Genomic DNA, 22,133 nt, shown 5'->3' with positions numbered 1-22,133 from the left:
TCTTCCTTTAACTTTTGCGTCTTGTACGAATTGAAAACCTGTTTACGTTCATTCAATTTCTTCATCTGTGGATATCTAGGATCATTCTGAATCAATTTAACCGCCTGCTCCCACGTAGCATTCGACGGAACGTCCCTTTCCTTTAATAATTCTTTAAACGCCTCAATTGCTTCCTTTTTATCTTTAAATTGCATCTTTGGCTCGGGGGTGCTGGTACGACTGTCATTAGCCGAGCCCATCGCGGAATTGCTATCCTCGTCCGGCTTTGTAGGTGGCGTCGGGATATTAATCGCCGCGAGGGTTGCGGCCATCGCTTGCTCGATGGCAGACTTTCCACCTGGTTCTGGCGTACTAGTCTGTGATATAGTCGTGATATTTGGTGATAAGTGTTGCATGGCTACAGGAACTATATTGCTGAAAATACAGAAAAATCGTGATAAATATAGAAAACATTAAAATAAACAAATTTTTATATATCATAAATTAATTTTACTCACGAATTTGTGGCGTTTGCTACAGCGGCCGCGGCGACCGCTGCAGCTTCCTCGGCCAGGATTCGATTTTTCAGCTCTTCCAGTTCCGGCGGTATCGTCCATCTGGACTCCTTGGTTGTTACGTTGTGATAATATATTTTGCCGTTCTCCGATTTATATTCCTTCCAAGGACACTGCGACAACAACAATTCATTTGGGGTCTTCAATTCATCCGGTTTCTCCCACAATGATTGTTTCGTAATACTATTATAGTAATACGTTCTGCCATCCGGTGCTTTATGTTCGCTCCAATCGGTCTTCTTCTCTGACGTGGAGACGGACATCGTCGAACTGGTAGCGTCGTTGGCGATAGGTGAAGGAGGAGGAATCCCTGGTGCTGTTATCTGCGGCGATGCGGCTGTACAAAAGAAAAAAAAACTTACATACATGATAGATTTATCGTATCGACGTGGGTATTTAGCAATGGATATTAACCTATGACTCCAGCCTCTGGAGAAGGTGCAGCGGTGATGGGAAAAGTAAAACCTGGCGGAGGTATAGAAAACTGAGGCGGCATTATACCCGGAGGACCTGGCGGTAGACTGGGAGGAGGAATGAAGGGTGCCGTAGGCATAATGGGTGGCACAAAGCTAGATGCAATATTTGGCGTTGTCGATGAGAATCCTGGTACGGCGGCAGATGGTGGAATACCGTCGTTGGAAGCCTAATAAATTTTGGAACATATATGTCAGTCAAGATAATAATTTTGAAGAGCGTAATAGGCTTACAACAGCACTTCCGCGTTTCTTTCTACGACGATAAATATACGCACGAAGATAGAAAGAAACGCGACGAGAACAGGCTATGAACCCAGCTTGCTCTAATAATAATAATTATTATTTATTATCAATGACTTATTATTATTGTTATTTTCATAATTGCTGCGTGCTACTATGTTAAAGGATCATTCCAAACAGAAAACAATTAATCTTCAAACTTAATATCACATATCTTAAAGAAAGATTAGCAGTTGTAACGCTCAATCTACATGCCATTTATATAAAAGGATCGCCCCGAGTAGGATTCTGCAAAACAGAATTTGCAATCGTTCGCACAATCAGAGCATCGATAACAAATCTAGCGTAAACAACTAAACAACACTTTATTTCACTTTAATTCATAACCTGAACTTGAATGATCATATATTCACTGTACGCATGCGCAAGATTGTGGTTATAATTTTCCGCCATCTAGCTATCAAACTTGATAACATTAACGTTAAAATCATGTGATAAAGAAGAATTTTAACTTATTAGCAATCGATGCTACGCAACTGTGTTAATAAATCATCTATTTTACAAAATATTATAAAATATTTGAAAATAAAATATCTATCTAATCGGGAATAAATGTATATTTAAAAATAATTGATTATCAATGGATATAAATTGAAAGAAAACTCACTTATGTAATTTGTAGATGTTATAATTCCTACTGATTAAATGTAACATAATTATTATCTCTGTCTAATGAATATTCAATAATAGAAGAACAATACAAAGGTATCCCTTGTAAAGTCTGAGAGTTGGCACTGTCGATTCGTACAACAACGTAATCACCAGGTTGTATCTTCCTTGTTGTGGCTGAATGTTGATTAATTCGAGTAACTGTAGATGGTAATATAACCCTTACATTGCCATCGTTTCTACCTTGTAAGTATTCATTAGATTTCTTGCTTGGCTATCAATAAAAAATACATAAAAAGTTATTATTTTTACGCACAATTAAGTATTTTTGCAAAAAAAAATGATAATTATATTTACCAATAGCCAATATATTTAAAAAAAAAAGTTTAAAACATAAGTTTAATATCTTTATAAAATATAAAATTAAAAGAATTTATGGAGAAAAAGAGAGGAAAAGGAAATAGAGAAAGAGAACAGAGATGCTATTATATTTCTCAGTATGTACATAATAATCAAATTGATGAAATACTTACACCTTCTACAAGAACGAGTTGATGCTGCCCTATTTGTGCTTTGTTTAATTTTTCTACTTCCTTTCTGTATAACTTAATCATGCGATTCAAGCGCTCCATTTTTATATGCGATTCAACGTCATCTTTATATCGTCGATGTGCCGTAGTTTTCTGTAAAAAAACGATTTTCTGTTATATTTTGTTAAATTTCTTTGACTTTAATTGTCCGAGTGACGTATAGTATGAAGACCATACCTCGCGCATACTGTAGGCGAATAAATAGGCGTTGTTATATTTCACTTCGTCCATTAATGATAACGTATCTTGAAACTCTTCTTCGGTCTCACCGCAAAACCCGGCGATGAAATCGCTGGATAAGTATATATTTGGCAGGATATTACGTACATGATACACCAAGTCTAAATATGCTTCCCTGGTGTATCCTCTTCGCATTCTGTCTAAAACCGTGGAATTGCCGCTCTGAGCGGGTAAGTGAATCTGCTTACAGATATTCGGTCTTTCGGCTATCAAGTGCAACACCTCGTCGGGAAAATCCTTGGGATGAGGCGATGTAAATCTAGAAATTATTATATTGTTAGTACACAAATATATATTAAAATAATTGATGTCTCCTCTCTCTAATATAAAGATACCTTATTCTTATTTCCGGGTTAATCAAAGAGACTTTGTCTAGAAGATCACTGAATCTTAAACCACCCTTTTTGTTCTTATAAACTGTTTTAAAGCCTTTAACGAGATGAGTCTCTGTATCAGCGGGTATAACAAATTCCGATTGTGACAAATCTCTGTAACTATTTACATTTTGACCAAGGAGGGTTATTTCTTTTACACCTTGATCCGATAACTGTCGAACTTCGTCAACTATGCTTGCAACCGGCCGGGATCTTTCTCTTCCTCTTGTAAATGGGACGATACAGTAAGTGCACATGTTATCACAACCTCTCATTATAGAACTGCAAATCACAAATATGATATAAATGTAGTATAGTAGATTATAGAGGTCATAAAATTAATAAGCGAAAACCCATTGAAGATATAATGAAAACACTCATACATATATATATGTATATTATATTTTATAAAATATTTTTTTAAATATATCATATATATACATTACACATATGCTCCGACAGAGTCTTGGTTGAGTCTAACTGGTGCGACATCCGCATATGTCTCATCAAATGATAATACAACATTAACAGCTGTTTCATTATCTGTTACTGCTAGAAGTCTTGGTAAATCCTTGTAACTGTCAGGGCCTGCTATCACATCTACAAGCTTACCCTTCTCTAATATCTTAGTCTTTAAGCGTTCGGCCATACATCCTGATATAAAAATTTGTTTTTATTCAGAACAGAGCATTTATAAAAGTTCTCCATCTCAATTGAATTATATATTAATAAAAAACTTACCTAGGAGTCCAATCTTCATAGATGACATAGACATTCTCCTTTTCTTGTTTCTTATGCTGTTCAATATCTCCAACTTGCTCCATACCTTTTGCTCAGCATTATCTCTAATGGAACAGGTAATGAGCAATACAATATCCGCATCATCTATACTTTGCGTATGTTTGTAGCCGTGAGATTTCAGTATCGACCATATTATATCAGTATCATTTACATTCATTTGACAACCGTAAATTTCAAAGTACACTAACAAACAAAAAAAAATAACAATAATAATTTTGCAATAGACAAAAATGATTAATAGAAAATTTTATAATAAAAATGTGAAAAACCTTTTTGATTTTCACCACGAATATCCTGCACGTACGGAACAGGTTCTTCATTAGGAATATCGATAATAGACGGTTCTAAAAAATCCCTCAAAGAAGGTCCATCTTTGATATTCCTTATCGGTCCTTGCTTTACGAAAGCTTCTTTATTCGCATTTGTATCAATCGCCGATTCATGTGAGAACGCAGAAGTTCCATAAATCCCGCGTCGCATCCGAAGACAATGGGAATTTGTGTGTTTTTGTAACATGAAGTACTTTCTGGCGCAGTTTCCATAATGTATCCCCCTCGACATATCCAGGTCGCGTTGAAATTTGATTCTAAAAAAAAATTTTTTGAATAAAAATTTAAAAAGATTTAAGCGAAAATGCCGATATTATTATATAATATATATTACATTATATATATTTGATAAATACTCAAATATTAATGTATTAATTACGAATATTTGTTTTTAATACGCGTTAATCTCTACTCGTGTCAATCTGTCAATTCGTTCAACTTTGGCAAATGAGTACGTAACTCAATATAGGTTAGGAAAATCATTGCACGAGGGCACAGGGTATCTATATTCCACACAATATTCGGTAACTAAATTACACATAATTTCGAGAAAGAAATATCGTACTTTCGGCGAAAAAAATATACGACAGATGTTTCTGTCAATTTGTTTATTCATTTCAAGAGGCTTATTTATCGTTTTACCTAAAATATAAACGTAAAAACAGGACAGTCGTTTCAATATGAATTTCTATAATAATAATTACATATATACTAATACACGCGTCTTATGTACAATTTCGTATATACAACAATGCAAATATCACTATCACTATTGTGAAAAAATAGTAATTAACATTTAGTAACATCCTGAATAATACATAAAAAGAGACGTATATAATACAGTTCTTATTACCATCTTTATACTATTGTATAAAATTAGAATGGCCGATATCTGATTTAAAAGAATGAGTTTATATTTCTTTTTTCCTTTTACCTCTTTTATCAATTCTGCATTTTTATACGTTCTAATAAGAAATCATGCAATTCAATTCTATTTTCATCTGATTATGAAAAATTCTAGATAATAAACAATTTTCAGTAATTTGGCAACACAGTTTCTATCGGCCCATCGTAACAGATTAGCATGAGTTACGTCTACATTAAGCTTATGTTTTATTGACATAATTGCACGAATTCTTGCATTTGTACAAAATTATACATCCGTGATATGTATAATTTTGTTATTTTTCTACTGACAAAGCTTACAATAGACACTTCATAAACTGAGCTTTTGACAAACTCAATTATTTGGGATCATGTTCCAGTTGCTTTTGTGGAAATATTTGGGACAGTGAATTCTACATAAATGTTACAGTTTATAAAGCAGTTGTAAAAGTGTGCAGAAACACAATCTTGCTTTGGTAGAACATTTGTATACCATGTTATTTTCTACAGTTCCTAATTAAGTTTATAAAAAAAAATTATTCATCTATTTCACACACTTTGTATAATACAATAATAAATAATCTTAATATAGTAATAAAGTATAGCTGTGCTGTAATAAAAGAGGTTGTAATCGAGGTACTTGGAATTCTTCCACACATTTTTTCTAATTATCCATAATCCCTTTTACATACAATCGCACTTAGTGTCATATCAATAATTGTATTCAATAATTTTCTACTAATTTCTTTTTGGAGCAAATAAGCGTCTAGCGTCATTGTCTTTGTGTGACTCAGCTAAGCTCCATTATTATAAAATAATTTATATACGAGATATTCAACATATTTTCAACTAATAAATACAATTTTGTCTGCATCTCTTTCTAAAGAGTATTGGACATTATCAAGTTTACAAGAAAACATATGGTTGATTATCTCACTTAAAATATTAATAAAAGTCTCAAAACATTTATGAAAAAAAAAGAACACTATTATTTTTTTCATAACAATGGTATAGAGTTTTTAAAGACTATGTACAAATTAAAAATCTCTACAATAATTTATTCATGTATGATGATATGTCTTTAAATTTGTCCTAATTTTCACTTTAGATGTTCTTCTTTTATGAAAAAGTAAGGTAGTAAAGTATTGATGATGATAATGATACTTAATAATATTCCATGACATATATAAGCTATAATATAAAAATCACAGGTAGATGGTAAGTAAGATAATCATCCTAGCTTGTGTTATTAACCTATGTAATATTTGGTCGAATTATTTTTGACAAATCATTAAGTAATTTTGACATTTATAACTAGTGGTGATACAAATGAGAAAGTTATCGCTATTAACATGCATTCCTTCAACCCACATGTGTATCATCAAAGTAATTTCTTTTTTAAAGAATAATATTGCTTCAAATTGCTGCTGCATGTTGCACATACACATAAGAATTTGAGGATAAAACATACAATTTATTTTGCTCTATGTTTGTTATTTCAGACATATATTGCAGTTTTGATTCTGTTATACTACACATTTGTTTGAATTTATACAGAATTAGAATGAAATTCTCATTTTGAAATGGTATCACGATGTTGTAACAATATGGCTACTTGCCAATGTTTCTTACACTAATTTATTACATTTTTATTTTTCTCACACATACACACATCTCTCTCTCTCTCTCCCTCTCAGAAATTAAATATGTTATACAAGAAGCATTGGAGATTAGCCACAATGTTACAACACTATGATACTACATTATTTTCCATTAGAGACAAAAACGGAAAATATATTATCTTGTGTAAATGTCTGTTATATTATACAGAATCTGTATAATATAATAGGCAACTTGCATACAATAGTAGAGAAATTCATAATTTATAATTCTTATTATTCCTGATACACAATACATATATTTTAAATTAAAGATGTTTTTTTAAGTTTATATATATATAATTATATGCAAAAAAATATTATTAAACGCTTTGGAGACATAGTGGGTTGAATATAAATACATTATGTCAATTTCAAATAGCATCAGGCACTGTCAACCCTTCGTAGAAGATTTCACAATAAATTCAAGTTTGCATTTAATGCCTCATTTAAATGTTATTTGGTATAAGTCTATTTGCGACAGGTCTCGCATTATAAAAGCTAATATCGTATCATGAAAGAAGAAAAATCCACTGCAACAAAGCAAAAAATTTCTATTTTTTTTTTTAATATTCTAATTCTATTAATTATATAATAAAACGCATAATAAATTTTCTCACAGTGGAATGAAGGTCTCTACAATTTCTTTCTTTTGTATAACAAAAGATATGTTCTCATCTTTTATATATAAAGAAAAATCATGAACAAGTGCAATTCTTGCAAATAATGTCCTGTTGCATATGTGTCATCAATAAAAAGTCAGATCTTAATTTACTTTTATAATATTAACAAAGTACACAACAAAATTTACAGACAAATTTGGTATAGTGTTAAACTATGGCATTTTATTAAACTTAATAATGTAGATCACAAATGTGTGTGTATGATGTGTATATAGATAGATTAAATATAATAGGAAATATAATTATAAGAGTAATACGCGTTAATACAATTATTTTGTCCTAAATTTGACATAAGTGCTGAGGACTGGGCAGCTGGTAGAATTATGCTCGTTTGATTGCACTTGTACTTCAAATAAACTTTATATGTGCAGACTCGCATTTACAAAGAATCAATATTGTATTTTTCTTATAATTTCGTCTCACATATATGCAACTATTGTCTTGTATGCCAGCATGCAAGACATATTTGTAATAAATGTGCCAAGTGAGATATCGGCAAAATTCCGAGAAAAAATACATTATAATAAACGATGAAACAAAATGTGTAAACGTATTTACATGTAACGATATAGAAACGCGTGCATATACTCGTATAAAGGATAAAAACTTCAACATATATTGTATGAATATAGTCTATACGTATATATATTACGTTACGCGCGATTGTATGATACAATATTTTCAAGCATCCGAGATACATAAAATTTTGAATTTCTTTACAGAGTAAGATTTAAAATGGTCAAGTTTTAAAACAAGATCATTAGAGAAATATTATTCGAGAAATATTAAGAGTATACATGAGAGAATATTGCTCCATAAAATCGTTTTTGTCGTTACATTCTGTGAATAAATTATTGCTTTAATTTATAACCATGCCCCCTATTATAAAACACACTCGAAATTTCTACCAACTGATCACTCGCAAAGCTTAAAAGTAAATCGTAAAAGTGCCATGGCTTACTTAGTGGTTGACACTGAGAATGCTATTGAAATTTGCTAAGACTTCGAGATTGTGCAGGTCTTTCCAGTGAGTATCAAAAGTAGTCCTTATTTCCGAAAGTTCAAGACCGCTACTAAAACCTCTGACAAAAATTCCCACAAGAGTTCTTTCACAATCTACTTCCTCCACTATTATTAAGATAATGCCCTAATTACGCATATATCTTAACAACTTATCTTCGTGGCACCATTGTGATTCAACTTATAATTTATAGCGCAACCGTCCTCTTGAATAGTTTTAAGATACTCCTCTAATAGCGACGCTAGATTACGTCGTTTAAAGCGTAATGATTCCTTCACTATGTCTTTCACAAATGCAAGCCGAATATCTAGGGTTCCCTGAATTTGGTGTAGATGTGAAAACAGCGTTGCGTAATCTGAAATGAAATAAATCGATTACTTGTTAATATCATTACGAAGATATAGTTAGTGATAAATAAATTTGTCAATCTTTTTATGTTAATTTCATTTTTCAATATATCAAAGAAGATTGATTAATCTCAAAGACTTACTTGTTCCTCTTCTCCGCACTTCCTTGTAAACGAGTTCCCGAATATTCAAATTGTGCCGCCTGATGTCCTCCAACTCCTTTTTTGTTAACTTTTTCTCTTTCTCAGGCTTCAACTCTCGCTTCTCCTCCACGTGATTAGACAGTCTCTCCTCTATACCACTATCAACAACTCGCGCACTATTTTCGATACAATCGTTAACGGGTAATCGGCACTCATTCCTCACGTTATCTGTCCGTTCACTTTTAACTTCACCCTTTGACATTGATATCGTGTCGATATTGTTAACTATTGGCGTCAGAACTGGCGGCGTGTCCATATGATTGTTAACATGCTCCACCGGAATTGGTTCGAATACCGGTATGGCTGGCGGCATTTCCGCGAGTCCGTTTACCAACTTTTCTGAGGCGCTCGAACACGGTACCGATGACACGTGACACGGTGATACATTGGGCAGACTGGTCAAAGTCGGTGGAGTACTCGTATCGGCAACTGTTACCGCCGTCGCTTGATTCTTCGCATCCTCCATCACCCACGGAATCGGTGAACTCGGTGGAGTGTTGCTAGGCGATGAGTATGATGGCCGTCGTACTATCACATCTTTCGGTATGGGCCCAGGCTTTCTCTTGTTAGGCGGCGGTCTCGGGGAAGACGGGCCATCCGATTGTGGTAGAGTGCGTTTGAGACCGCTTTTCGATGTAGAGGATGTCGCGCCGACTATATCAATATCCGCCTCGTCTACCATCATTCTCTTGTCTATCTTGAACGGGTTGCCTATGATTGAGATATAACACAAATATATGGCACAATGAATTTATAATTTATATACTGTACACACATATACACACACAACACACACATACATAGATAATTTATACAGCACAAATTGTTTCTCCGTTATACGCCACAGAAAAGTTATACTCGCAAGATTTATTAAATAATTACCAAACATATGTTGTCTCACTGGCACACTCTCGATTTCCCTCAACGGTGGAGTCATACGTTTTAAATATTCTTGATAATTTCCCATTTGGGCTAAAGGCATCGAGTGAACGTAGTCGTCATCGAGCAATTTCGTGTGCAGTAAACCAGGCTGTAAAAAATTCGCGCGCATCCTCATGACTTGATCGAGTAGAGACTTTCTCGGAACGTCAACATTCCTGTAACTGTGCGCGCCACGTTGCTGCTGCTGATTCTTCACTAATCCGACTACAAAACCTCCAAACTCGTTCAGTTGATCGCGGAGACCCGTGAATTTGTCTTGTAATAAAGGATGGGACACCTACACAAAGCATACATTTTTTTTATACACAATTAAACTATAAATTGTGGAATATCTGAGCGATTTTTCTTAATGTATTAAATCTTACCAGATCTTTCTTCAGTGGTGTTCTCGGTATTACTCTCACTCCTTCCGTCACCGCACTCGTGGTACAGTTGGATAAATTTTTCGTAAGATTCGAAACGGCGACCTGCTTAGAAATGACTTCGCTGCAAAGTCGATCGAATTCTAGCTTCGCCAAATTTTTGAGTCGCTTCAAATAAGTTAAAACGCTATATGATAAAGAAGTATCCATAGTATCCGGTAACAATGTTTGTGCTAGAGGCGCGGATGCACCCATTCTAGTTAAAGCTCTCCTTAACGACTGTAATAGAGAGAAATGTTTTGATGAAAATGAATTAAAATAAAATAATATATAATTATATAAGAATATATATATATATATATAATAAAACTTACAACGGCATAATAAGTAGGCATGGTCCTCACGTAACTCTGAAACTGCGCTCTCCATTCGGGAGTCGGTTTTTGCCTGTGCACCTTAAAGAGCTCCTCCAACAGGGGTAACAGCACAGGATAATTATAAGGCATAACGAAGAGATTTACGCAAGTTAAGTTTGTACTCGCTTTCAAGTATCCGAATGGATGGCCAACTTCGCTCGATTTATACGAATTGGCCACAAACACTTGCCAGCATGTCGTCGGTTGCTTCCGCGCCAGGATGTATTGAGTTAGAGGACTCGGTTCCAACTCGTATTTGTCGAATGGTAGATTCTCGATTACCATCGGTTCCTGGCTGGTACATGTGAATTTTACATTTGGATGCGCCGATCTCGGCGGCAACGAGCTGGCGTTAAGATCCGGCCAAAAGCTCTCGGGAATCGGCCAGAATCCGACTGCGAAACCTTTCTGCGCCGATCGTGGTACATAAATCAAACGTCTACAGGAATACCAAGCCGTATTGCCTGGCGCTAGCGCATTTGGATATTGAGCGCGCGGTCCCGCGTTACCATCGTCTTCATTCTCCTCTTCATCCTGATGTGGCGCGTCGTTAGTCAACGGCGGGGGATCAGGACCGATTTTCTCGAAATTTATCACCACGCCTGATTGAACTTTTTGCACAAGCGAATCTATGCACTGTATCATCATTCGGAATGACGTGATGCAATACGAACGACCTGCGACAAGTGTTGAAATATTAATAATACATGACATACAATTAATTAAGTGTAGAATTTTTATCTCAATCTTATCTTTACATCATGAATTGAATTGCAATTATAAAAAAATTTGAGTTATTGCTTGTTATTCTGTTCAGAATGGATATGATTCTATTAATAACTGATAAATCTTGTTGTATTTTTTAAAATTCTGTTATTCTTTTATATAAAGCAGAGATATTAATGAATTTTTTAAAACAGTTTAGTCAATTTATCGCATTTTTTGTTCAATTAAATTGACAAAGCAGTATGTTATAGAGAATTCAAGATAAGATTTCTTAAATTGCATCTTCTTTACCTCCAGTTACTTCGCACATTGCATCAATCGGTGACGCATCACTCGCCACCAAGCCTATATCTCGTTCGACGGCTGGTGTTCCTGATAAACGTAACACTAAAGAAAACAATCTTTGGTCCCATCTGAATGGTTCCTTGGTTAATTCAGATCCGGGTATTGGAGAATGCATGGGTAATGTAAACTGTAAAAAGGTCAATTTATTTTCATATAATAAAATAATCACACATTTATTTGATATAATAGTACACACAAAGATTGTAGCAAAAAATTACACTTACGTCTTGGTGCACTGGGGGTACACCGTTGGATGTGTACTTTCCTCCATCTGTTATAATAACTATAACAGATGGTTCTAAGTAAAATGGACATCTTCCTTGGCCGTATGTATCTATGCCGGTTTGCATGCGATTTATATTCAATACATCCAAGGCATGCTTCAAAGCAGCACCTAATGTTGTTAAGCCGATGCATTGTAAATTCTTAAGTTCATTCATAAAAGTTGCCAAGTTTTCCTTCCATCCTGCCTGAGAGGAAAAGAACATGATTCCAATAATATTACCAAAAATATTACACAAAGTTTTCTTAAATTAATCTCTAAAACCCCAACAAGATTTTTGTCTATGCATTATTGTTCATAAAATAAAGATGAATAATAAAATATAAAGGATGAGAGAATCATCTCACAACTATCTCTCTTGTATAAAAAATGATTAAAACAAAAATTTAAATGATTTTAAATATATATTCCTCTGACAAATTTAGATTAAGTAAATCTATCTTAAGAATACCTTAAATAAGAAATATCAATAATCTTGATAACTTGAAAGAAATATTCAACACACTGGTTGTTAAAAACTATTTAAATTATATTTTATCTTTTTCTTGAATCTTTAAATTCAGAGAGATAATTAAATGTACTCCATTTTTCTAATGATTCATCTTGTACATTTTCATACGATATTTTGATACAAAGGCTCGTCTTAAAAAATAAGATTTAGAAGAATGGAAAGAGACGAAATTGCAAAATAAGGATCGAAATGAACGGAATGTGTCGCATTTGAATTTCTTCAAATTGGCGTGCGAAGTTCGCGGGATGGGAGGGCGCCAGAGGTATTCTTCGCTTTCGAATTTCGCTTTTCTTTCCAGCCATTGCGTCTCCAATGATGCGCGTCTTCCGCAGCTGACGAGCGAACTCCGTTGCCCGCCCGTGCCTGCCGCGTATTAATTATTCGGCGCCATTAATCGAACCTAACCCAACTCGGGACGAGTCCCGCGACTCGAGAGGGACAGAGACAGAGACAGAGAGAGAGAGAGAGAGAGAGAGAGAGGAGGGAAGGGAGAACGCGAACGCTTCCCGGGGAGCATCCTCACGCGATAGGCCGTGTTACCGACAACAGAGCGACGAATAGAAAATTATATGTAGATAAAAAATAGGAAAGGTGAAAACGCGCGTAGAGAACGAAAGGAGAAAAAGACAAGGATGGAAAGAGAAGAGAGGAAAAATTTACCTTGATGTTCTGAGGTGGCTCTTCGGAGGTCAGGAGCATGTAACGATCCCCGCGGCTCTCCGGCGATCTCTGTCGTACCTGGAACAGGATTTTCACTTTACACACGCGTTCTTCACGCACCAGGGTACAATAAAACGTCGTACGGTCCGCGTCTCGCCCTCGTCGCCGAGAAGGCTACGTGCCTGACAAACGAGAGAGAAAGAGAGAGAGAGAGAGAGAGATCAACATACGACCTTTCCTTCTCTCTCTCTGTCTTTTTCTCTCTCTCTCTCTCTCTCTCCCACCCTCTATATAGCACGATCACGACGACGAGGGCGACGAAGACGGCGACGCGGCGCGGCGCGTAAAAGCTGTCCGCACTCGGAGCGTACCTTCACGAAAGTCTCCACGGCGCTCTTGGCTACGTCCAAGAGCGTGGGCCGTCCGCCCAAATATGCCCTCTGATTCATGGAGGCCGACGTGTCGATCAAAAAGACTATTATGGTCATCTTCGGGGAAACAACGGCGACGACGACGGCGGCGGACGACGACGACGACGACGACCGAGACCGAGGCGCGCGCGCGCGTCGTAGCGTGCTCGTTTATCAACTGGCGGATACCGAAACACGACTCCCGTCGTGCTGGCCGGTCGGAACTAGCTAGTTGGATGCCCTACGACGACGACAATGACGGCGACGACGACGACGGCGGCAGCGGCGTGGCGCATAGCTGCCGCGACCATTGAACGGCTCCCCGAATACGCTCTCTGAAAAACTTCTCTTTTATCGTAACGGCGCTCGCTTGGTCCGTTTCTCCCTCTCTCTCTCTCTCTCTATATATATCTCTCTCTCTTTCGTTTCGTACGCCCGTGTGTGTGTGTGTGTGTAACTAATACGTATGTGGCATTTGGCGAGAGTGTGCGGTTTAGAGTGCTGCTCTGTGCCTTGGTGTGGTTATGTGTGTACGTGTCCCCTCTCCTCTCCTTGAAGCCACCGTCCGTCTCTGTCTTTCTCTCTCTCTCTCCCTCTCGCTCTCTCTTCCTCGCCGTTTCTCCCTCCCACTCTCCGTCGTTCTCTCTCCCTTTTACTATATATATATATCTCGTCGAATCTAACCTATCTCGCTCATTCTAATCACCTGTCTTCGTTTCTCTCGCTCACGCGTGTAGCGCCATCTTCGTCGAGTCAAACGCAACGATATAGAGCGTGCCACGTGATTGCGCCCAACATAACGTCATTGGTCCCCCACCACTATTTCAAACCCTCTACTCGCGTCTAATATCTGCGGCTACGTGCACTCTCTTGCTGTTTCTCTTCCTCTCGCTACTGCCACGCGCCACGTTCATTATCGTTATACATGTGCAAGGTGTAGAAGGTGCACAACGGACCTACTTTTTTTTCCCCCTCCCCCTTCTTTCGATCGACTCGTCGCGTCACGGTGTATACATTGTAGCTCTTTTGTGAATACGGCGTCGCCTGTTTTATTTTAAACACCTTGCGTGTTTATTTTACATTTGTAATTGATTCGGATGTTTTTCACAATTGTAGAAAATAAATTATTAATCATATTGATTAAGCGGTGACTATCAATAAAAACATATTTAATGGCGTGACGACAGATAGATATCCATATTGATTTTATAAACATCTTGTTTAAATTCGTTACGCATCTAATTAATATAAAACAGCAATTTATACTATAGTAGCAGTAGAATCTTATTTGTATAGCAGCAAGTATAAAAATACAGTAGAATCTTACTTACATAGTAGCAAGTATAAAAATACAGATTAAAATCCTAAATGCTAATTTATGGCAATAGTTTAATTACAAATTTATGATTATAAAAAGAAATTTATCAATTAAGATTCATTACTATTAGAGAGCATTGTGAGTGTCCTTGGAACTGTGTCGAAAGATCTTAATGAAAGTGCAGCAGCTTTTAAAGCTACAGAAATGCAATTGATTTCATCTAGATTCTTATGAATTCCATAAATTATTCCAGCTGTAAGGCAATCTCCACAGCCGCTTACACTGACAATTTCACTCGATTTTTCTGTACCATCTATAGCAGGATACAATCGAGATGCAATTGAAGAATTGGTAATAAGTTCTCCACTCTTGTTGTAAAAAGGCTTGTCTTGCAAAGCTTTGCGTGTCACCTATAAAATAAATAGTTGATAAATTTGTTGAAATATCTTTAATTAGATAATTTGTTCATTTACAAAATGTTTGAGAATCAACACAAACCAATACTCCTTGCGGTCCTAAAGTAGTTATAACAATTGGAATATATTCAAGCAATTGTTCAGCTATATTTTTCACAGCCACCAGATCCATGTTTTCAGGAACAGGAATATTAAAGTATTTGCTTATGACTTTCAACTCGTTCTGATTGGGTGAGATAAAATGTAATACATTTTTCCATTGCGGTCCAGCTTCGAATATTTTTACTGCCGTTTGAATATCCGTAGGCTCGTACCAGACTGTAATAAAAAAAAAAAAAATTATTTAAATCTTTTGTTCTTGCATTAAATTTTCGAGTCAGTTTTTTATTTTTAAAAAATATATATATATATACTGATTCCACGATGAGAGAAAATTGAAAAAAATATTTTAACTTTTTTACGTTAATATTTTGAATTAGCATAAAAGAAAGTTTCAAGGCAAAATTAAAAAAAAAAACTCGAAATTTGAAGGGGAACGGTGTGGGACATACAACGCACTCTAGCGTTCGTGCACTTAGCTAAATAAGAAAAAGTTGGACGATTCAGCGTCCCAAGTGGACGAGTGACAACAACACGTTGCATTTGGTGATCGCGAGAAATTATATTTTTTTCGCTTATTCAGTCTTTAATATAAGTATCATCGTGAGTGACGATTGTAAGTGATGGGGAAGACGAGGACGGGTAAGGCCGCCGCCGTGTGCACGGCAGTGGCGTTCATTCTAGTGGTGATCGCGTTCACCACACCCAATTGGCTGGAAACTGATGGCAAACTAAATAATCCGCAATTTGTTAAAATTGGTAAGATTATATGCAAGATTTTAGATATATATGTATATCTGTAGAAATCTATGAATAAAATAATTGTTATAATTAACATTGATATAAAGAAATTAGATGTGGTTGTACAAAAGTTATACAAAAAGAAAATTATGGTGTCCAGAACAAAATAAATCATTTATCTATTTCTGATGATGTTGGTCTTCAAAAAGATGAAACATCGTAGCTGGTATCAAAATAGAAGATCAAAAAACTATGTCGATCTTTGCAGGTCTGTGGCAAGTGTGTTTCCAAGGCTTCCAGGATCCACGTCATCTTTACGACACCAGATTCTATGGCTGCTGGTGGGTCTTCGAGGAAGAATATTATATCATACACGATATACTCTTGCCTGATTTCTTCGTCGCTACGCAGTTCTTCTTCACGCTATGCCTGACTCTATTGCTGATAGGGAGTTTTCTGACAATTATGTACACCTGTTGCTCTCGTCATCATGACAAGTACCAGCTTCTTCTGTGGACAACAGGTGGTAATTTATCTTTAGCTGGAGTGTGCGGTGTTATAGCAGTGATTATATTTGGCGCCAGAGGCGACGGACGAGACTGGATGCCCAATTGGGAGCACAATGACATAGGTTGGTCTTATGCCTTAGCTGTTGTGGGCAGCTTTACTCTCATAGCAGCTGGTATTCTATTCCTAATTGAAGGTCGCAGGCACAGAAAAAAGCAGGAGCGAATATTGAACGAAGAACAGAAAACACACACAACCATTTAGCACATATTCACAAACTAATTAATTTAACACATATAACAATATTTTTTTTGCCATGTTAAATACAAATACAAATTAATCTTTAAAGACTCATATAATATTATATTGTTATATCTGTACTTCATAACTTGACATATTGAATTTGCAGATATATCGCATATATAAGATATATACATATTTTACATATACAAAAAAATAGACTACGTAGAATATATTGAGCTATTCTGATATTATCATTACGTTAAAGTTGTATAAGAAACGTTTTAAAAAAAAAAAAAAAAAAGCCTTTTAAATGCTTTTATATATGTGAGACGTTATACGAGACATATCTGAAATAATCCGTCCATTATATATAATTCGTATTATTCAGAAAATATTTGTAGGGACTAATTTTTGTACATGTACATAAGTTTAATAGATTATGTGAATGTTATAAAGAATAAATCTGTCTTATTTGTATACTATATTTATAGAAATAAATAAAACAATTTTTTCTAATCCCTACCGTCTTGTCACTTGGATATTTAAATTGCATGTAATAATTCTCGAATGCGAATTAAATCAATTAAACATACCCCCCTTTATACATACACATAGTGACCCACTTTGTTCTCATGAATTCGTGTTCATTGTTAATTATGAGATACGGATCTCTCGCGTGCACGCGATATATCGAAAAGTATATCCGCAAGTCGTTGGCCTAATTTAAATTCTATTTTAATCGACCGCGTTGAATTTTCCGCAATTATATATTAGTCGTCGCAATCCGCGAATGCGTCATCATCAAATCGCGCATCGAGATTTCATTGTATAACGATTATAAGTGACACATCCGGTTCCTTCGAGGAATCTCATTCAGCGATGATTCGTGTCGTACAACTGTAATTTTCATGCGATCAATTACAGGACGTAGTATTTCCTATCTGAATGAATACTTTATACGCGAGGAAAAAAATGAGAAAAAAATGTAACGAATGTATAATTAAAGAGTACGGGAGTCATGTTTTTCTAGAAGAAAAAAAATCGCGCCTCTTGGCGCGATGATTTAGATTGAGAAACGCATTTATTCGCGGTTCGCTTACGTCCTACAGGACCAAGGTTCGATTGCGATCGTAAGGATAGAGAAACACGTACGTAAATAAGATGTGACACATAGATGTGACACATGTGCCTTGATAGATCAGGAGCGTATAAGGCCGACGTAGGAGACCGGCACAAATCGCTAGAGATCATGAATTTTAAAAAGAATCTCCACCCAAGAACTTGTTTATGCATTCCTTAAGAATGAACGCTTTCTTTTCCCATTCTACGTCTCATTGTACCATCAAGGAAGTTCTATCCGCTGAGGGGCGCTGAGGGGCGGGGAGAAGCAGGAGAGAATTGTCTTTTTTCTTCCATTGTCACCTGCTCTAGACGATCCTGTATATACGCACACACATATTCGATTCGTCACGTTTACGCTCTCTCTACTCGTGGGATACTCGCGCGTGGTTCGAGGTGAGACCTTACAGGTTCGGTTAGGTTCCACCGCTCGCTCCGCCAATAACACAGGGTGCCTGGGTGTGGTTTATTAGTGCCGTGGGATTGTCAGGTGGGATAGCGTTCCATGAGAAGACTATAGTCTTGCGCGTCCAGTCGTCGGGCGGGCGTTTCGTTGGTAATTGGCGATTCCCACGCAGGAGACAGGAACACATAGGGAGCGGCGACATGAAGAAGAGGAGCCTGTCCGGCAACGTCGGCGTCGGCGTGTTCCTGGTGGCCTTCGTATGCGTGTGCGTCGCCTTTGGCACGCCCTCCTGGTTGGTCAGCGATCCGCGGATCATCGGCGCACAGTTCGACCGACTCGGTCTCTGGCGACACTGCTTCAGGTCGCTGCCGAATCCCCAGGAGTCCGACGCGCCCCGACGATTCTTCGTCGGCTGCAGATGGGTCTATGATCCGTTTACCGCTGGCTACTCCGACATTCGTGGCTTCCTATTGCCTCGTAAGTATCTTCAAGACGCAGCCGGACTTATCCAAAGACACCATGTCATTCCTTTTAATTGCAAGTTGAAAGTTTTTAACTTTTTTCTTCTCAAAGAAAGATGGAGGGAAACGTCTAAAAAACAATTAGACAAATTTGTAATCAATGATAATCACTTATTAACATTGTGCGCAAAATTTGTTCTTCAAAATCATCAAGGAACTTGTTGTTAGAAAGAATGATAGTGCACGTACATTAAGTCATTGAATTGAAGTATGTTAACAATATTGAAATTTTTTTTGTTACAGCATTTATGATAGCCACTCAAGTCTTCTTTACGGTATGCTTTCTGCTGGGTCTAATATCCTTCTGTCTGATATTACTCTTTACTCTGTGCTGCGATCCAGAACGGAAGAGATATATTGAGCTGATAAGTACTATTGGTTATTTGCTACTAGCCAGTGGTCTCAGCGGTGGCATAGCAGTCATTGTATTCGCTTGCCTTGGTAACGCAGACAGCTGGATGCCTGGACACTTTAATAATTATTTAGGATGGTCCTTCGCTCTAGGCGTCATAGGTAGCGTACTGATGTTAATAGCGAGCGGCTTATTTTTGGTAGAGGCGAATGTACAACGAAAGAAACGAGATTATCTGAAAGAATCTCAAACGCGGTTTCAACTCGAATCTCGCTTAAATGAATGACTTGACAATTGTTCAATAATGTGTTCATGAGAACTGCGCATAAATGTTATACTAAAATTCTAATATCATTCCGTCCACAAAGTGCAAAACCTTCGTAGAAGAATCTCTTTCTGTAGAATGTACAAAAGCAAATTTACATTTTAATTTAAGTTTAGGATAGAATACGTAAGTTTAATATTTTTGTATGATATTTTATATCTACCTTTATATTACATATATAGGATGATAGTATTGTATGATAGTGTTATCGTTAATATATATATGTATATAGGATGTTTTATGTAACTCGCGCCTTAAAACACTATAACAGAAAAAAACTTTTGAAAAACTGAATAATATAAAAAAACAGTTTCTGTGCAATTTTTTTTTACTCCAAGTGACAATTTCTTAGTGAAATATAAATATTTAAAATTTAACCGATTATAGATTATATTTAAAAAAATTGTTCATCCATTCTGTAAATATTGCGCAGTCATTATTATTACTTAATTTTTAATTAAATTTCCAGGCCACTTATAAAACATCCTGTATATTGTTTTTATATATATTTATATTATCGTTAAGCTTTATGCACAAAATGTATCGCATAATGTAAATTTACATTGTCTAACGCGAATACGTATCTGATGAAATCTAGGCTTTTTAAATAACGAAATCAATCAGAAATATTCAAACAAATTTTATACTCCGTCCTTTATCAAATAAAATTTCTAATTCAAAATTCAATTCTTTATTTTATGCATATCCTACAAACCTTAATCTGTATAACTTGAATTCGATTAAATTATATATCTTGATGTGAGATTGCAAATTTGTGTATATAAAAATTCTGTATAAAAAATATATAGAATAATTCACACACATAATTTTGAGGCGACTATATTACCATTTGTTGATAAGATGCACTAAGTCATGTAGTAAAGTTGGCAGCAATGGCGCAATGCAAGGTGTGGCAAGTGTTTCTATACGAAAGAGGAGCAACGAAACGAAAACAATAATTGTCAATGACCAAATAATTTGAATCGATCGACTTCACGTCTCTGTCCGCGAGTCAAGAGACCGAGAGATCATGACGGTGGATAAACAAGAGTATCACAGGGCTTCTAGTGAGTAATTGATTAAGCTTAAATTGATGAAGCATCAATTTAGAATATTCTGTACTAATTGTGTGCTTTTGCTTTCGTTAATAGACGCCGTTGTTTTCGGCGGAGGACTCACCTTTGTATCATTATTCCTCTTAATGATGGCTTTTATAAGGTAAATGCAATTATTTTTCTTTCTGGAAATGAAATAACAATTTTCAAGCTGTCTCTTGTTACAATTATTTCTTGTTGCGCATGTAAAATTGCAAAGCAGTATTATTGATCTTTCCAATAATTTTCAGTCCGTATTGGATAGAATCATATGAGGAGACATTCAGCAGTTTTAAGCACATGGGACTCTGGGAATATTGCTTTGAACAATTCCGTTATCCTTATTACCAGTTTGACAAGCAATTCGACGGCTGCCATCACATCTTTTCACAAGAATATTATGTTATAAGAGAGTGGCTGCTGCCAGTGTGGCTCATGATTGTGCAAGCGTTTGTCACACTGGCTTTATTACTTTCTTTCTTTGCTTTCTTTGTGATAAGCCTGATCTGGATACGTTGGCCATTGAGATTTGTCCTGCATTACGAATGGATTCTGTCGTCTGTCGCTTTCATATGCGATGCAATTGCCGGTAAGTAAGCTTTAACTTTAAAATTGAAAGAAAAATCCTTATTTTGAGAATATTAATTTGAATGTTCTTTCATTTCAGGTGTGCTTCTCTTCTTGGCAGTAGCCATATTCGGTGGACAATGCTGGCGTCGAGACTGGTTAATGTATCCAAATTACAATCATTTGTCGTGGTCGTATGGTCTCGCGGTCGTATCGTTCATGTTGCATATATTTGCTGCGTTCTTTCTATATCTAGATGCGCGGACTGGTTACAAATTGCGTAAAGAATCTCGCAATCTGGTAATGCAAATGCAACCGAATCCTCAGTCTCATCACAGTCTCCCACGAAGCGGATATATATAATATTAAATCGTATTTGGCAGAAAGTTTCTGCACAAGGTTTTTATTACTGTTAAACTAAACAAGAGCGCGAGATTTATCTTTTAAAAAATCTTTTTCATATTTAACTATAATTTCAATCTGTCCAATTATAATTTTTAAGAAATATATTTTTAGATAGACTTTTTTAAAAGTTTGGTAAAAAATAGGCGTGTGTGTGTTGATATTCTCGTCTTTCTCAATCTAACTACTTTGTGTTCGATTCTTTTAAACTAATTCGCTCTTATGCGTAATATCCGTCCATTGATATACTCACATATCAGATAAATTTTTTTATCTTGAAATCTTTATATATATATAT

The 22,133-nt window shown here is 36.0% G+C and overlaps 7 protein-coding genes across 12 annotated transcripts in view; 3 read left to right on the top strand and 4 right to left on the bottom strand.

Annotated features, from left to right (window-relative positions):
• The window catches only part of LOC115237198 (pre-mRNA-processing factor 40 homolog A), a 4,937-nt gene extending 3,240 nt beyond the window's left edge, over positions 1 to 1,697 (bottom strand). Inside the window, exons 1-4 of the mRNA XM_029810087.1 lie at positions 1,526 to 1,697; positions 969 to 1,197; positions 498 to 891; positions 6 to 414 (exon numbers count right to left, since the gene is read on the bottom strand). Coding sequence (XP_029665947.1) covers positions 6 to 414; positions 498 to 891; positions 969 to 1,197; positions 1,526 to 1,528 — 1,035 coding nt within the window. The 5' untranslated portion in view covers positions 1,529 to 1,697. The remainder of the gene's footprint in view (positions 1 to 5; positions 415 to 497; positions 892 to 968; positions 1,198 to 1,525) is intronic.
• A 240-nt stretch (positions 1,698 to 1,937) lies between these two features.
• Positions 1,938 to 4,983, bottom strand: LOC115237201 (CDK5RAP1-like protein). Of its 2 annotated transcripts, none has more exons than XM_029810094.1 (8): positions 4,916 to 4,983; positions 4,214 to 4,530; positions 3,885 to 4,127; positions 3,590 to 3,797; positions 3,105 to 3,425; positions 2,707 to 3,028; positions 2,473 to 2,622; positions 1,938 to 2,213 (listed from the first exon to the last, which is right to left on the bottom strand). In XM_029810094.1, the coding sequence occupies exons 2-8, from the start codon at positions 4,503 to 4,505 to the stop codon at positions 1,965 to 1,967; spliced, it is 1,785 nt and encodes a 594-aa protein (XP_029665954.1). In that variant the 5' UTR covers positions 4,506 to 4,530; positions 4,916 to 4,983; the 3' UTR covers positions 1,938 to 1,964. The 2 variants fall into 2 exon arrangements, with proteins under 2 accessions (XP_029665954.1, XP_029665953.1); XM_029810093.1 differs by lacking the exon at positions 4,916 to 4,983 and adding an exon at positions 4,608 to 4,786.
• Positions 4,867 to 13,803, bottom strand: LOC115237197 (integrator complex subunit 6). Of its 2 annotated transcripts, XM_029810085.1 has the most exons (9): positions 13,687 to 13,803; positions 13,316 to 13,393; positions 12,086 to 12,331; positions 11,808 to 11,988; positions 10,749 to 11,467; positions 10,378 to 10,653; positions 9,953 to 10,289; positions 9,011 to 9,781; positions 4,867 to 8,875 (listed from the first exon to the last, which is right to left on the bottom strand). In XM_029810085.1, the coding sequence occupies exons 1-9, from the start codon at positions 13,801 to 13,803 to the stop codon at positions 8,664 to 8,666; spliced, it is 2,937 nt and encodes a 978-aa protein (XP_029665945.1). In that variant the 3' UTR covers positions 4,867 to 8,663. The 2 variants fall into 2 exon arrangements, with proteins under 2 accessions (XP_029665945.1, XP_029665946.1); XM_029810086.1 differs by lacking the exons at positions 13,316 to 13,393; positions 13,687 to 13,803 and adding an exon at positions 12,596 to 12,652.
• Positions 13,804 to 14,754: 951 nt separating this feature from the next.
• LOC115237200 (pseudouridine-metabolizing bifunctional protein C1861.05) overlaps positions 14,755 to 22,133 on the bottom strand; it is a 26,486-nt gene continuing 19,107 nt past the window's right edge. For all 4 annotated transcript variants that reach the window (XM_029810090.1, XM_029810089.1, XM_029810088.1 and 1 more), the window contains 2 exons: positions 15,542 to 15,777; positions 14,755 to 15,453 (listed from right to left, as the gene is read on the bottom strand). In XM_029810090.1, coding sequence (XP_029665950.1) covers positions 15,154 to 15,453; positions 15,542 to 15,777 — 536 coding nt within the window. In that variant the 3' untranslated portion in view covers positions 14,755 to 15,153. The remainder of the gene's footprint in view (positions 15,454 to 15,541; positions 15,778 to 22,133) is intronic.
• LOC115237207 lies at positions 15,920 to 17,565 on the top strand. Its single transcript, XM_029810102.1, has 2 exons — positions 15,920 to 16,317; positions 16,568 to 17,565. Exons 1-2 carry the CDS (start codon positions 16,182 to 16,184, stop codon positions 17,068 to 17,070), a joined length of 639 nt encoding a protein of 212 aa, XP_029665962.1. The 5' UTR covers positions 15,920 to 16,181; the 3' UTR covers positions 17,071 to 17,565.
• Positions 18,483 to 20,454, top strand: LOC115237206. The gene is made up of 2 exons (XM_029810101.1): positions 18,483 to 19,051; positions 19,339 to 20,454. Exons 1-2 carry the CDS (start codon positions 18,775 to 18,777, stop codon positions 19,731 to 19,733), a joined length of 672 nt encoding a protein of 223 aa, XP_029665961.1. The 5' UTR covers positions 18,483 to 18,774; the 3' UTR covers positions 19,734 to 20,454.
• On the top strand, positions 20,668 to 21,880 carry LOC115237204. The gene is made up of 4 exons (XM_029810100.1): positions 20,668 to 20,839; positions 20,924 to 20,990; positions 21,118 to 21,455; positions 21,534 to 21,880. The coding sequence occupies exons 1-4, from the start codon at positions 20,803 to 20,805 to the stop codon at positions 21,794 to 21,796; spliced, it is 705 nt and encodes a 234-aa protein (XP_029665960.1). The 5' UTR covers positions 20,668 to 20,802; the 3' UTR covers positions 21,797 to 21,880.

This window comes from Formica exsecta, unplaced genomic scaffold (genome assembly GCF_003651465.1).
Source record: "Formica exsecta isolate Colony F162 unplaced genomic scaffold, ASM365146v1 scaffold282, whole genome shotgun sequence".
In the NCBI taxonomy this organism is placed as follows: Eukaryota; Metazoa; Arthropoda; class Insecta; order Hymenoptera; family Formicidae; genus Formica; species Formica exsecta.
The sequence above is the reverse complement of the archived record's forward strand: the minus strand, read 5'-3'. Positions and strand labels throughout refer to the sequence as shown.